We start from the raw sequence: 13,988 nt of genomic DNA on the forward strand, positions 1-13,988 counted from the left end.
AGAACCCAAAGTGCCTTGGTCAGTTGGGCACAATGAGAAATTACCCAAGTCCTGTCATGAGGGATCTTTTTCAAGACTATAATATCAGTGGGATAGGAGGGAAGGTATGCCTGAGCCCAGAGCTGCTCTGGAGAGATATGGGTGAGTTTACTGTTACCCTTATAAGGCAAAGAAATCCCAGGATAGAGTTCCCATTGGTAGAAGATCTCCTCAAGATCAGAATAATGAATCTTCCATTCCTGGCCTGTTGAAAAATATTTGCTGAGACTGCTAGGGAGTTCTGAGTGCCTGGTAAGTATACTTCCGATAGAGTTATGCGATAATTGACAAACCATTTCCAGATATCAACTGTACACACAGGGGGAAAGATCTTGTTCCCAGAGATTGTTTATGTGAAACACATTAGGCACTATTGTCTGACATTACATGGCTATGTCAGGATCAGAGGAGTGAAGGAAATGCATTGCAGGCCCAACAGACTGCTCATAATTCTTGTAAATTGATGTGCATTCTGGCCTCTTGAAGGATCCAGTTGCTTGGTGTATTGTGATTGTTCGTATGAGCTCCCCAATCCAATAGGAAGATATCTGTGATTGTAATTGGCTTCAGTGTAGGTGCAAAGAAAGGAATTCCCACCCAAATTTTCTTCAAATTTGTCCACCAGGCAAGAGAAGCCAAAACTGTGGTTGGAATTGTTACTTTGGAATTGATGGAGAAGGAAGTCAAGCCCTGACTGTGGAGCACAGCCTGAGGATAACTTGTTTTATTTAGATCACTCATGACATGGAATCTCTTGGTGAAAAGAGAATCTCAGTCTGCTCAACATCACTCTTGAGCTTGGAAATCATTCCTTCCTGTCAGTGGCCTGAGCACAGCTCCAACCCCATTCTGGATTCCCAGTTCTGGTCCTGACCTTGGCTCTGACCACTATGGCCAACTGCCATGGCTCTGTTTTCTAGTCATGATTATCCCCATCATGGTTTATAACAATCGTACAAGCAGGTATTTCCAGCCTAAATCTGAATGGGGTCTCATGGCCTGTTCCATGAGTGCTTCTGCAAACCACACTCTGGTCCCTCATGTGATTAGAGAGGGAAAGAACTACAGATATTGCAAAGTGGAGGTGATATGAACCTCCCCAAAGCAATAGAGCCTGGAGACTACCATTAACAGAGAAAGAACAGAGGGGCAGGACACAGTTCTTGAATCCCCGGTCTCTTGGTAAAGTCCCTCTTCAAACAGAGAAGCTCCCTATAGTAGGAAGAACAGAACTAATTAATCTGCTAAACACAGGAAAATACTAAACTGTCAAAAAGTATTTCCAAATTGCATTCACAGTAAAGGAAGATTGAGGTAGACAGGGAGGTTCCAATTCAAGACAGGCAATGGGCAATAAGAAGGAACTAGAGAGATGTTGGTCCATGCTGCCCTTTATATGCTTCTATTAAAGAATAACTGGTCATGTGTGGACCATTGTAAATTGCTTACCAAAATTTCCAGACTCAGGTGCATGGTGTGCATACATTCATACCACGTGTGGACTACATCAAAGTAATATTGAAGGTTAAAAAATACCCAGGGACTCAGGGGACAGAGAGGAAGTGTGGTGGTGACAGAAGAGTATGGGAGAAAAGCGGGGAAGCTGACAGTGAAATCAGGGGCACACACCACCTTTCAGAGTACTTAAATGAATAGGTGTTGACAGTGATGTCTGAACATTTCTGTGGTCTGTACACTAATCCAGATTAAGCCATCTAGCCTCTTACTGAATATGGGCATATTGGGACTCATGGCTTTGTCTCTCATGCTAGTTAGGAGGGATGTTGTCAAAGCCATGAGTCTGACTTACCTGAGAACCACACTAAGCAACTTTTGACTCTGACCAGAATTATACTCTGTAAAAGACTATGCAGAGAAGTCTGTAAAGCTCCATGGACAATGTGCTAAAATAAAAATTTCATCTGAATAGAGCCCTTAATTAGTAAAACTGTAATAAATTATCAGTGCTAGAAATACTTATTTCTTATACACTCATGTCATTTGCTGTGTATTCTGTATACAGAATTATTATTTGTTCTCTTTTAATCATGAATGACATGATCATTTGATCAAACCAAGATGCCTTTCATTCTTCAATTAAATAAATTATTTTAAATGGGATTTATATTAGGATTTTTGCCATATATAATATACATAAAAATGGGCTACGACATGGATGCTTTTTGCATTTCAGTTGAACACTTGTTTTCAGATACAACTGCTTGCTAATTCATAATTTCTTTAGAAAATATCTAAGCAGAAGAGAAACATAAATTAATTTGAATTATTTAAAAATTATATATAAAATATTGGTCATTACTCGGCTTCCCTGGCCTTCTAACAATTTTGTGTCTGAATTTGTATTTAAATTTGTTTCCATTTTTATTACCACCTTGAGAAACCAGCATTATCAGTCACATATTAATGGATCTCTGTGAAGTTTTTTCTACATACCCTATATATATCAGTACCATACGGTAAAAATAATTATTGTAAACAATATCACCAAGATTTTAACATTTTGGACTGAATTTTTCCTTACATTTTTATTATGAAGTTAATTAGACACTTATACGCCATTTTAGAAAAATCATAAATTATGGAGGAAAAATTAAACAGTATGCTTTGTTTATTAATCCCTAATCCAATCCAGACCCATTTTCTGCTGTCTAATCTATCTCATGTAACATTTCCCTTCAAGTTAATACTATCATCATTTTTTCCACTTCAATATGAAAATTAAAACTCTCACTATAATTATTTGGAACCTTTCATTTTCAGCTTTCCGTGAGCAGTGATTGAGCAATATAAAAAAAATATACAATTCTCAAACAAAAGATGAACATTTCCATAAAAATATTTTGTAATAAAAGCAGGTAATATTCTACATACAAAAAACTGAAAAAAACATGCAGCAAAACAACAAAAGCATTGTTGCATATTAGTACAACCTACATTTGAGTTAATCTACAGTACCTTAAGGGTTTCCTAATGAAAAAAAGGCAAACAACTTGTACCCAAATAGCACTGTAAAACTCAACAAACTCAATGATAAAAGGTAGACAGAAATTATTTTTAATTGCATTAAGTTTTGAGTAAATCAACGTATTATTCAAAATGCAAGTACTGAGTATAACATACAAAAAAATCATTTTTTAGACAAGGTACAAATGTATTTGCCAATTTTCCACTGAAGGAACTACTATTAATTGGAAAATGCAAAAAAAGATGTGTTAAGTAATGAGAATGAATGATTTAAAGAGACATCAACCTTGGTATAATGAGATCAAACATCCACAGCACAAAATTATTTACTACTTGTATAACATATGTATGTATGTATGTATGTATGTATGTATGTATGTAAGCAAAACACATAGCCATTGTCAATGTTAACCCTATGTGAGTTTAAATAAATATATCACAAAAGTAGCAAAACTAAAGCTAGTTGTCTCTTTAAATTTTAATTTAATATTTAACCTCCATGCAGAATTTTACAAGCTCCTCACAAGATGATATGAAACTTGTTAACATGGTTTGAAGCAACACATTAAAAAAATGGGAAAACGGCCCAAAATGTAACGTTTTCCTACTATGCATTTTCCAAAATAAAAGAAAAAAACACAACTTTAGTTTCTGTCAGGCAGACGAGGCCTTTACCTGAACCCTAGGAACAAAAGGCGTTGTTCTTCTACTAAGGCTTTGGCTCTGGTAAGCAAAATTAAAGAAAAAGCAATAAAACAAAACCAAAAAGACAACACGCTGGAAACTAAAAGACCAAAAGTAAAAACAAAGACACACAACTATTACTTTAAACAACTTTACACCAAAGACACAGTTATCTAAAACAAACTATTTTAATGCAGTGCATAAATTAAATCTGCAGATATGTTACTGAAGCATGTCAAAGCTCTGTGGTGAAATTCTCTCCCTACTGAAGTCAATGGAAGTTTTACCATTAACTTCAATAAAGCCAGGATTTCACCCTATATGTCTGTCTACTGATTACACTTAAAAGTGATTAAGAAATAATATTATCTAGAGCAAAAAATGAATACAGTGGGAAATAAAAGAGGAATAGAAAATATTAATTCAGCCTGAATATCTGTCAGAAATATTAAAGTGTGCACTGAGAGACTAGAAACTAATACGGTTTGCATGTTGCATCTATATATGCTTTACAATGTAAATAATATCAGTTTTCCCACTTTTCCACAGTTTAAAATAGCATTTGTACTGGCAGCCCTCATACATGCTGAAGCAACTCTTAAACTGAAGTTGAAGCAGTTAAGATATTAGCAGGGGGGAAAATTCTTGATAATGTATTTCCCTTCTCTACCAGTCATACAGAAATGACATACAGTGTGTACAGAAAATTCTTGCTTGAAATGAGCCCTGAAAAATGTAACAGTACTTAGGAATCACACTCTACACAATTTGACCATTCTGATACCTTATTCACATCTTATTCTGCAGATATCTCCATGGATTTCAGTAACTATTAACAGACTACGGTATTATCCAATGGGCTGGATATGCCCATTCAGGGAAGTAAAAAATCCCAATGAGCTAAATATGGCCGTGAAAGGAAGTTAAAAAAAAAAGGAACTCACATTCACTCCACCAGCAAAGTTGCTGGAACTGGTAGTACTGGGGGTGTTGCTGCACTCTCAGCTTATGGTGTGTTCTCTATCACATGCAGCATTTACAATTTTCAATGACTCAGCAATGCCTCTATAAAAATGGTTCCAACACCACTGTCCATCAGTTGGGCCAGCTAAGACTGTTGCTCTACTACCTGGTGAAGAAAGAGAGGACTACTTCCTCCTGTAAGAAAATGGGAGTAGTAGATGTGATGTGGAGAGGAACAGGGAGTGGAAGGGTGCCTTTTCTTGCTGGCCACAGCTTCAAGGAGGAATAAGCTGCTCCATGAAAAGGAGAGAAGAAACTTTGTCTCACACCAAAACAAGGGGTAGCATAAGAGAAGTTGTTACTCTCAGGGTACATCTATATTGGAGCTAGAAGTGTAACTTCCAGTTTGGGTAGACATCTGCATGCTAACTTTGATTGAGCTGCCATGCTAAAAATAGAAGTCAAGCTGTGGAAATGTGAATAGCAGGACACTGGGTATATGTACAAACCCAATCAGCATATTGGGTATTTATTCAGGAGGCTAGTTCATACAGCTGAAGTAGGGATGTTAAATATCCGTTAGCTGAATAGTCAAGTAACCTCAAGAATTCTTATTGGTTAGTCAACTATTCTATAGTTCCTGGGGGCGGGGCCAGCAGCCAGTGCACTCTGGCCTCACTCCTGAGGAGCCTCTTACCACTCCACACTGCTGCCTCTCTATCACAGGCAGCAGCACAGGGTGCCAGGTGGAAGTTGGTCTGTGAGGGGAGCCAGTTTCAAAACCAGCTCCCTTCTTGGACCAGCTGCCTGCACTCTGTGCTACTGCCTCTAATAAAGGGGCAGCTGTATGGGGTGGCAGGAGCCCCTATCTAGGGTGAGTCTGAGCTCCCAGATCCATCGTGAACCAGAACTGAGTCAGGCTGCCTGCCACTGGCTCTAATACACTTTAAATGAAGAGCTGCAGCAGCAGTAGGTCCTGGAACCGTTTCAAGCCAGGACTGAGGCAAGCTGCTGGCAGGACTGCTAAAAAATTTACTGGCAAGTGAGGGGAGGGGAAAGCTTAAGGTCTATAGCATTAACCTATAAGCTTTTGCCTTTGTTAATCAACTATACTATTACATCCCTACTGCTGACTACACCACTGTGGCTATACTTGTATTTTTAGAACACTAGCTCAATCAAACCTAGTGTACACACATTTATCCAAGCTGGAAATTACATCTCTACTGTAGACAGATCCTCTGACACAGTTTATCCTGTGGTCTGCTCCTGCAGAAGCACAGTTACACACTGCCCCATACTCAAGATAGACTGAAAAGTTACTATCTAGCCTAGTGTGAACGAAGGTGTCAAAAAGGGGAAAAATAGGTTTTCAAGGTCTTCATGATTCTCTGACATTGTAACAAATTTAAAAATATACAGTTCCTCTATATAGGTCTGCTCCCATATATTTAGCCTCACAGATTACATTTCTAAGACATTGAATCACCCTTACAATGAACTGAATGTCCTCAACTCTAACTCTCTGTAGTAGTAACTGAGACCGGGATGCTTGGTCCTCGGTTAACAAAGGTAATCCATCACTGTTTCTCCTAAAACAATCTTAGATGCTACCATATGCTATTAAAAAACAATTCTAAAACAAAAATACAGCCTTTGTTAAAATAGAGTTTTTTTTAAAGGTAATGCCATCTCCGTACATAAACCAACCAATTAAAAACACCAACTTATTCCAGTTTTTTCCCCTTATTTCACTAAACCAATTAAATCACATCTCCCTCAGCAAACATGCAGTCTATGCACATCACTATGACTATTGCATCAATCTCCTTTCCAGATTGCCGCAGAAATTAATTTGTGATGAAAAATACCTTTGTTAAAATGTTTTTAAGAGCTGTCTATACATGGTATATCTAAAAAGATGCATAGAAATATAATGAAAATCAACTGTATAAGCAAATAGTCATATACTTTATACAAGACAGATCTCTCTTTTTTGCGGTGCTTCTCCATTTGGTGCAAGAGTAATTGTGATTTTACATATCTACTCATTTGTGAGATCTAAAGAGAATTTTTTCAATCTTTAATTCTAACTACCAGCAGTACTGTCTTCAAATAATTCTTTTCATGCAGCACTAAAAAAATAGCGAGAACAAAGTGATGAAGCAAAAAGCACTAATGCTCAAATGCAGCATTTTTGGAGCAAATAAAAGCAAATAAATAAGAAGGAAAGTAAGTGAAATGTAAACAGGAGGGCACCAACTAAAGCAAATAATAATGAAAATAATAACTACAACACATTACTCCCTGCAAAAAGGCCAAACTTCTGCAAAAGTAGAAAATAAATTATTCAAATAAATTAGCAAATGATAATAAACATTTTTGTGTAACTACACAGAATTGGTTTAAATGAAATGTGCATTTAAACATGGTAAATATATATGGAGCTAGGAGTTTTTTATTAGTCAAGATTATATCCTGCTCATTCTCTCAGCTTCTTTTTGGAAAGGTGAGGCTAGTAACAAATTCCATACTCCCTAATGGCAAGTTCTGGATTTAGGGTATGTCTAAACTACATCCCTCTTTCAAAAGAGGGATGTAAATTAGACAGATCAAAATTGCAAATGAAGCCGGGATTTGAATTTCCCGTGCTTCATTTGCATAATGGCAGCCACGTGGTCTTTCGAAAAAGGGCTTTTCGAAAGTAAAACCGTCATCTAGATGTGGTTCTTTTGGGAAAAAACCCCACATTTTTCAAAAGATCCCGCATTCTTCATTTTTGTATCATTTTTTGCGGAGTACGGAATCTTTTAAAAAAGGGATTTTTTTTCGAAAGAGCTGCGTCTGGATGGCGTTTTTACTTTTAAAAAGCCCTTTTTTGAAAGATCACGCAGCTGCCATTATGCAAATGAAGCACGGGAAATTCAAATCCCAGCTTCATTTGCAAGTTCAATCTGTCTAATTTACATCCCTCTTTTAAAAGAGGGATGTAGTTTAGACATACCCTTTACATTGTATCCCCCGAGGACATAATCTGTCTTTCCCATTGCAGATATGTACATTAACTGCAATGAAGGGGAAATGAATAGGGGCATGAATAAACAGGGAAATGTTTAGGAGTACAAAATATAGGATGACTGCATCACACTTGAAATGTCTAACCAACATTTATATCACAGCCTTTGAGAGCTGAGAATCAACTCAGTAGTTACTCCATCCAAAAACATGCATTAAGGATTTTCTTACTTTTGTGTGGGAATCAATGTATTGTGGCAAAAAGAAATATACAAAGTTAGGAACCTAATTCCACAGACAGACACCTAAATAATTGTCCCCTTTTTCTAAGATGCCAAGTAGTCATGGCTTTATTAACTTTTATGGGAGCTGTGGATGCTCAGCCTTTTTCAAAATCTTGAGTATCTATTTTCAGTTAAATTTGAATATTTTAGCCAAAGAATATAGCAATTTATGGATTTAAACAGGTTCCCTTCTGTGGTTTGATTTTTCTAAGGACAATATAAACCTCCAGGCTCTTAGTACTGCCCAGTTACACAAACATGCATACAAAATCCCATCCACGTCCCCCTTTCCCTTCCTCCCTAGCAGCCTCTGTCCATAGGGAGATTGGATTCCCATGGACGCGGCTGCTGCCTCTGTATCAGAGACAACAGCGCGGGGCAGCAGGCAGCCCATCTGTGCAGGGTGCTGTCTTTTAAACTGGATCCCCTCACTAACTGCTCCCGCGTGGAACTCCATGCGGCTGCCTCTGATACAGATGCAACAGTGTCGGATGGCAGGGTCTCCCCAGGAGTGGGACCACAAAAATACTAGCTGCCTGCCCTGCCCCGGGGACTGTTGAATAATTGTGTGACCGATAAGAGCTCATGCAGTTACACAACTATTCAATTACCCAATATCTAACATCCCTAAAAAATAGTATTATTCCCTTCATCTGAAAAATCTCACTACAGACCTATGCAGACTTTGTATTTAGGTACAGATTAGTGTTTCTGGAATTAGGAAAACCAGGAAGTCACTCTTGTCATGTCCCCTTCTTTTCTTTTCTTTTCTTTTCTTTATATGATTAAGTCCTTTTTAATTTGTGTTTTCATTATTTTTTGCTGTACTTGAAAAAGTTACTCTAAGTTAATCCTTAAATAAAGAAACTTTAATGTTTTTATCTTTGATAGGCCAAGTTTGTGACCCCTTCTCATGTTTAAGCAAGTGCAAAGAACTTTGTAGTCTGCACACCTACTAGACCCTCTATACTGAGGATATCTAAATCTCGTTTTTTCAAACAACACAGACTTGCAAAATAGTTCAACAACAGATAAATACAGGAAATTAAAGAAAAATAGCTACAGATAGCTGGACTGATAAGTAAAATAATCCATAGCTAAAAAATAGCAGAAAAGGCAACTAACCCCACTACAGAAAAATATTTACCTGCCTCATCTTTACATTCCATTGCATCAGTTGTGAGAATTTTATGAACATTTTCTTTACATATTTTTGTACTCCATTGATCATATCTCTATAAATATTTTTAAAACTATAAAGATGGGATTTTCAAATATGTTCAACACCAACTTAGTTCTGCTCCCACTGAAATCATCAGTAATTTCATCATTGACTTCAATGCGTAGAGTTACGCCAATGCTGAGCACTTTGGAAAATCCTGCCCTAGAATTCTAAATCTCATTTGAGAGCATAAAAACCCACCAAAGTGTAGCTTAGTCCAAATATCATAATTTCAGATGATGTATTTATGAATTCTTTGGATGAGTTTTGGTCACAGTGAGGATGGAAGAATGAAAGTGAGCACAATGAGGAATCAGTAGAGAAAACAGTAGACTTCAAATTGTTGAGAACACGGGCCAAATTTGTAAAGAACAAACACCAAGGACTCCGGTTTGCAATGGGGGAGGGCTACAGCCACACATACTGGAATTCTGTTTGCTCTTCTTCCTTTTCCCTTCACTATCACTGAGAAAGATGAAAGTACATGGCTTGCATCACTTCTCTAACCCCTCCTTTTGCCAGCTGGAAGTGAAAGGAATGCACATAGGCTGTGTACTTTCCTCTTGCTCCCTGATAGTGAGGGGAAGGGGAAATGGAAGAAGAGCAAGGAGCATCCCATACATCTTGCTGTTGTCCCCCTGTCCTTTCAAAATGGCGCCCTTGGTGGATCCTAGCAAAGTATCTGTAATTTTATACACAAAAGTACCTGTGTGGGGATTTTTCAGGTATTAACACCCATGCATGTGGTGAAAAAAATTGTCGAATATTATTGCTAAAAAAAAGTATGTTCTCTCAATTGCACAAATACAGCTGGAGACAAGATTTAGGAACATTTGAAAATCTGGACCTACAAATCTCAGAATATCACTCCAATAACTTAATGGATATATATATAAATCCCCACAGATGATTGGCTGCACTTAAAAGCTATGCCTTGCCTATACTGAGAAACATGGCACTAAAGAAGAGAATTAGGTTCTAACAGGAACTTTATTTTACAGCTATCTGTCATTTTGCATAAAAACTGTATATGTTATAAAAACAAAACAACAGGATTAAATAAATGTTTACATACTGAAAGTTGTCCAGACAAGAATTGTGGAACATCCCTTAACATGCCAGGACTCATGGGAGAAGTTACTGAAATAGATGGTCGGTCCATCTTCTGAGATTCAAAGGAACTAGAACCTGAAATTACAAGTAAAATTAATCTATAAATAATAAGAGCAATTGACATATGAGTTTTGCTTTATGTTCTTAGAATTCTGTAGAACCATTCATTTTTATATATTATAGAATACAGTTAAGGCCACACATACTATAAACATGGAGTATAAGACTGTGAAAACTGGAACCTTTTTTAATGTGTTGAGAATGACCAAATTTCTCACAAGAAGAGCAAATATAATAAAATATGCTGTAAACATTCACGTCTAGCACATAGCATAAGTAGAAAATTCCACTATTTCTGACTGTTTTATGCTTATCTGCTGAGTATCCTCAATTCCCATTGATTTCACCAGAAGTTGAGGGCATTCATCATATTGCACAAGTGTTCAGCACTTAGTGGAATCAGACTCTAAGGGTACGTACACAGCAGGGCTCAAGTCTAATTAAGCTACACAACTGCAGCTAAGTCAATTGCATAGCTAAAGATGAAAAAGCTTACTTCGGCTTTTGGCGCTGTCTACACAGCAGGAAGTTGAAAGAAGAACACTTTTCCTTTGATCCCTTACTCCTTGTGAAATGAGGGTTACCGGGAGTCAGAATAAGAAGTCCTCCAACTCGCCACTGTTTTGAAATAATGGCTTGCTGTGTAGGTGCACTCTTTGTTATTTCAGAATAACATCAGTTATTTCGAAATAACACTGCTGTGTAGACATAGCCTAAATGTTTTTGCAAATTTTACAGAAATATGAGAATGAAAATGTTAGAGTTTGGAGATTTTAATCTGGAGGCTTCAATGACTTCTGCAAAGTGGGAGATAAATGTTTGTGATGTTATATGTTGAGTAAGAGGAGGATATCAAGTTATACAATATAGAACACTAGATATTAATATCTTACATCTCACAAAAACATACTTTATTGTAAAGCTTAGCTCATTTGTGAAGAGTTATTGTAGAAGCCTGTTCACATTGCTACAATTAAATTTGTGTCCTCGCTTTAATTACTAGCATTAATTATATCAGCACAGTAAAACAGCCATAAAAATAAGTCTGGCTGAAATTTGACATGAAAGGTCTAAGCCAAGGTACATTTTCCCCCCTGAAATACTGGTTTAGTCAGTTTTATATTGAATGGCCTAAATAAAACAAAAATGTGCTTATTTGAAAATACCCATCCCCTAGAGCCAACTAATAAAATCGTCATCAAAATTGTTTTGTTTAATAGTATTACTATTGAAATGCAAAACAACAAAGTACAGAAAATCAAACATTAGAATATCAATTCAACTCTATCCCAGATGTGGGGAACCAAATGCGGCCCTTGGCTTGCCTGAATCTGGCCCCAGAGGCTCAGGGCTCCCCCCTCAAAATTGAGGAGTGTGTGTTGGTGCTTCAGCTCCCCTGACACCCGCCTGTGAGGCTGGAGCACACAAAATCCACTAGCCTGTGCCCCCCTAGGCCCTGGTGTGGGAGGGGAATGTGAGGAGTGTCTTTCTCCTTCTCAATCAGGGGCTTCTCACTTTGCTTCTCACTTGTGTGCAGCCCCCAACTGATTTCTCTATGGTTCAGTGGCCTCAGGCCCAAAATAGGTTCCCCACCTCTGCTTTATCCACACTATTTACCATTATATTTTTCTTTTTTTTATTAAAGAGCAGCATGATTTTATAACAGAATGTCAAACTTCACTTTAAATTTCATAGACACCGAAACAAGAGTTACACTGAAAATAGATGTAGAAATGTAGCCGTGTTAGTCTGGTGCAGCTGAAACAAAAAACAGGACTGTGTAGCACTTTAAAGACTAACAAGATGGTTTAATAGATGACTGTTTCAATTTGTGTTCACATAAGGGAGATGTAAGTTTTTTCTACTCAGAATATGAAACTTACTGGATTCCAGTTGTGCATGTGTACTGTCAGGTATTCTGGGAATATCCCTGTAAGCATGAGAAAACAAGATAGTCTAAGCTTTTCTCAAACAATAGCTTTAAAACGTCAGTCAACTATAACACAATTCAAATTACCACATAAGACCTTGAGAAAACCATACATCTATCTCCTCAGCCACAGCAAATAATGTAATGACTAATGTAATAGCTAAGAATGCAGTTGTACTCAAATACAGTGGCAAAATAAAATAAAATAAAATAAAATAAAATGGCTGAATAAATAAAATGAAAGAAAGAATCCAATCATTCCAAAGTTAAACACAAAGTAGACCTGTGAGTGGTAGACTTTAAACCACCTTAAACAAGGTGGATCCTTTACATTGGTTGTCTCAGTCTCTTCATTACTGGCAACAGTCATGACATTGATAAAATCTTACTCTTTCTGTAAAAGTGCATAATTTTGTTTGACAACAGGACAAATAGCAGGAATAGTGTTGAACATCTCTAGTTTGGCACCCTCGGGACCTGACCAATGCCAAACCGGTGAAGGTCACTATTGTAGTGTGTGGGTCTTTTTATTTATATTTCACGGAGGTGAATAAATGGAACAGTTCTTGCTTAATAATGTATGTCTCTACTAATATATTCTATAAGCCTATGCCTAACCAAAGCTTATCAGCTGTCTTCATAAGCTCTTCATAAGTATTAGTATTGTTACATAATTTTACAGTATTGGCACAAGGAAATAAGTAGAAAAAGCATAAAAATGTGTACACATAGCAGTTTACTGGGCTCTTAGAAGACATTTAGGGGTAATTTAGAGCTAAACAACAGCACAGAAAACTGAGCGCCAGGACTTGTGACTACAAACAAACTTTACAGGACTTCAGGAATTGTGGTCATATCCACAATAAGCAGAAAATAGACTAACTAAAATCATGCCAGACCACAGATGCAGCTGGACCAGAGTGCCGGACTAGCGAGGTTCAACATATATTATCCTCTAATATGTGATAACTATCGGCAGTCAAGCTGGATGTGAATTCACATAATACAAAACATATAGATCACAAATACATTTATGCCTAAGTAATGATAAAGATTTAACTTGAATCCCCAAACCAGAATCTTCATTGTGCAAGCTAACATGGCAGATATAACAACTTAATGTTATTGCATGTACCTGTTAATATATGAGGCAAAATGTTATATCAGATGCAGCCCATGTACCAACTATGGGTATGTCTACACTTGCCCCCTAGTTCAAACTAGGGAGGCAAATGAAGCATACCGAAGTTGCTAATGAAGCATGGGATTTAAATATCCCGCGCTTGATTAGCATATTCGTGGCCGGTCACCATTTTAAAATGCCGGTAGCCTGAATTAACTCGCCGCGTGTAGACGCAGTAGTCCGATCCAAAAACCTTCCCTCGAATTAACTGTTACTCCTTGTGCAATGAGGAGTAACATAGCCTATGTCGTGCAATGAGGAGTAACAGTTGATTCGAGGGAAAGGTTTTGGATTGGACTACCGCGTCTACACTCGGCGAGTTAATTCGGTCTGCTGGCATTTTAAAATGGTGACCAGCCACGAATATGCTAATCAAGTGCCGGATATTTAAATATACAAATGAATCCAAATGCATCACAGGAGATGCAGCTGGCACAATAAATCATGTTGTAGTCTATCTTGTTAGTGAATAAATGTATAAAAGGTAGGTATTACAGCTAAAATAACTGA

The 13,988-nt window shown here is 37.4% G+C and overlaps 1 protein-coding gene across 1 annotated transcript in view; it reads right to left on the bottom strand.

The window, feature by feature from the left end:
• The window catches only part of RIMS2 (regulating synaptic membrane exocytosis 2), a 510,981-nt gene that overhangs the window by 322,591 nt on the left and 174,402 nt on the right, over positions 1 to 13,988 (bottom strand). The window contains exons 7-8 of the mRNA XM_089776190.1: positions 12,249 to 12,295; positions 10,268 to 10,380 (exon numbers count right to left, since the gene is read on the bottom strand). Coding sequence (XP_089632316.1) covers positions 10,268 to 10,380; positions 12,249 to 12,295 — 160 coding nt within the window. The remainder of the gene's footprint in view (positions 1 to 10,267; positions 10,381 to 12,248; positions 12,296 to 13,988) is intronic.

The sequence above is a fragment of the Pelodiscus sinensis genome, chromosome 2 (assembly GCF_052426305.1).
Source record: "Pelodiscus sinensis isolate ZL-2025 chromosome 2, ASM5242630v1, whole genome shotgun sequence".
In the NCBI taxonomy this organism is placed as follows: Eukaryota; Metazoa; Chordata; order Testudines; family Trionychidae; genus Pelodiscus; species Pelodiscus sinensis.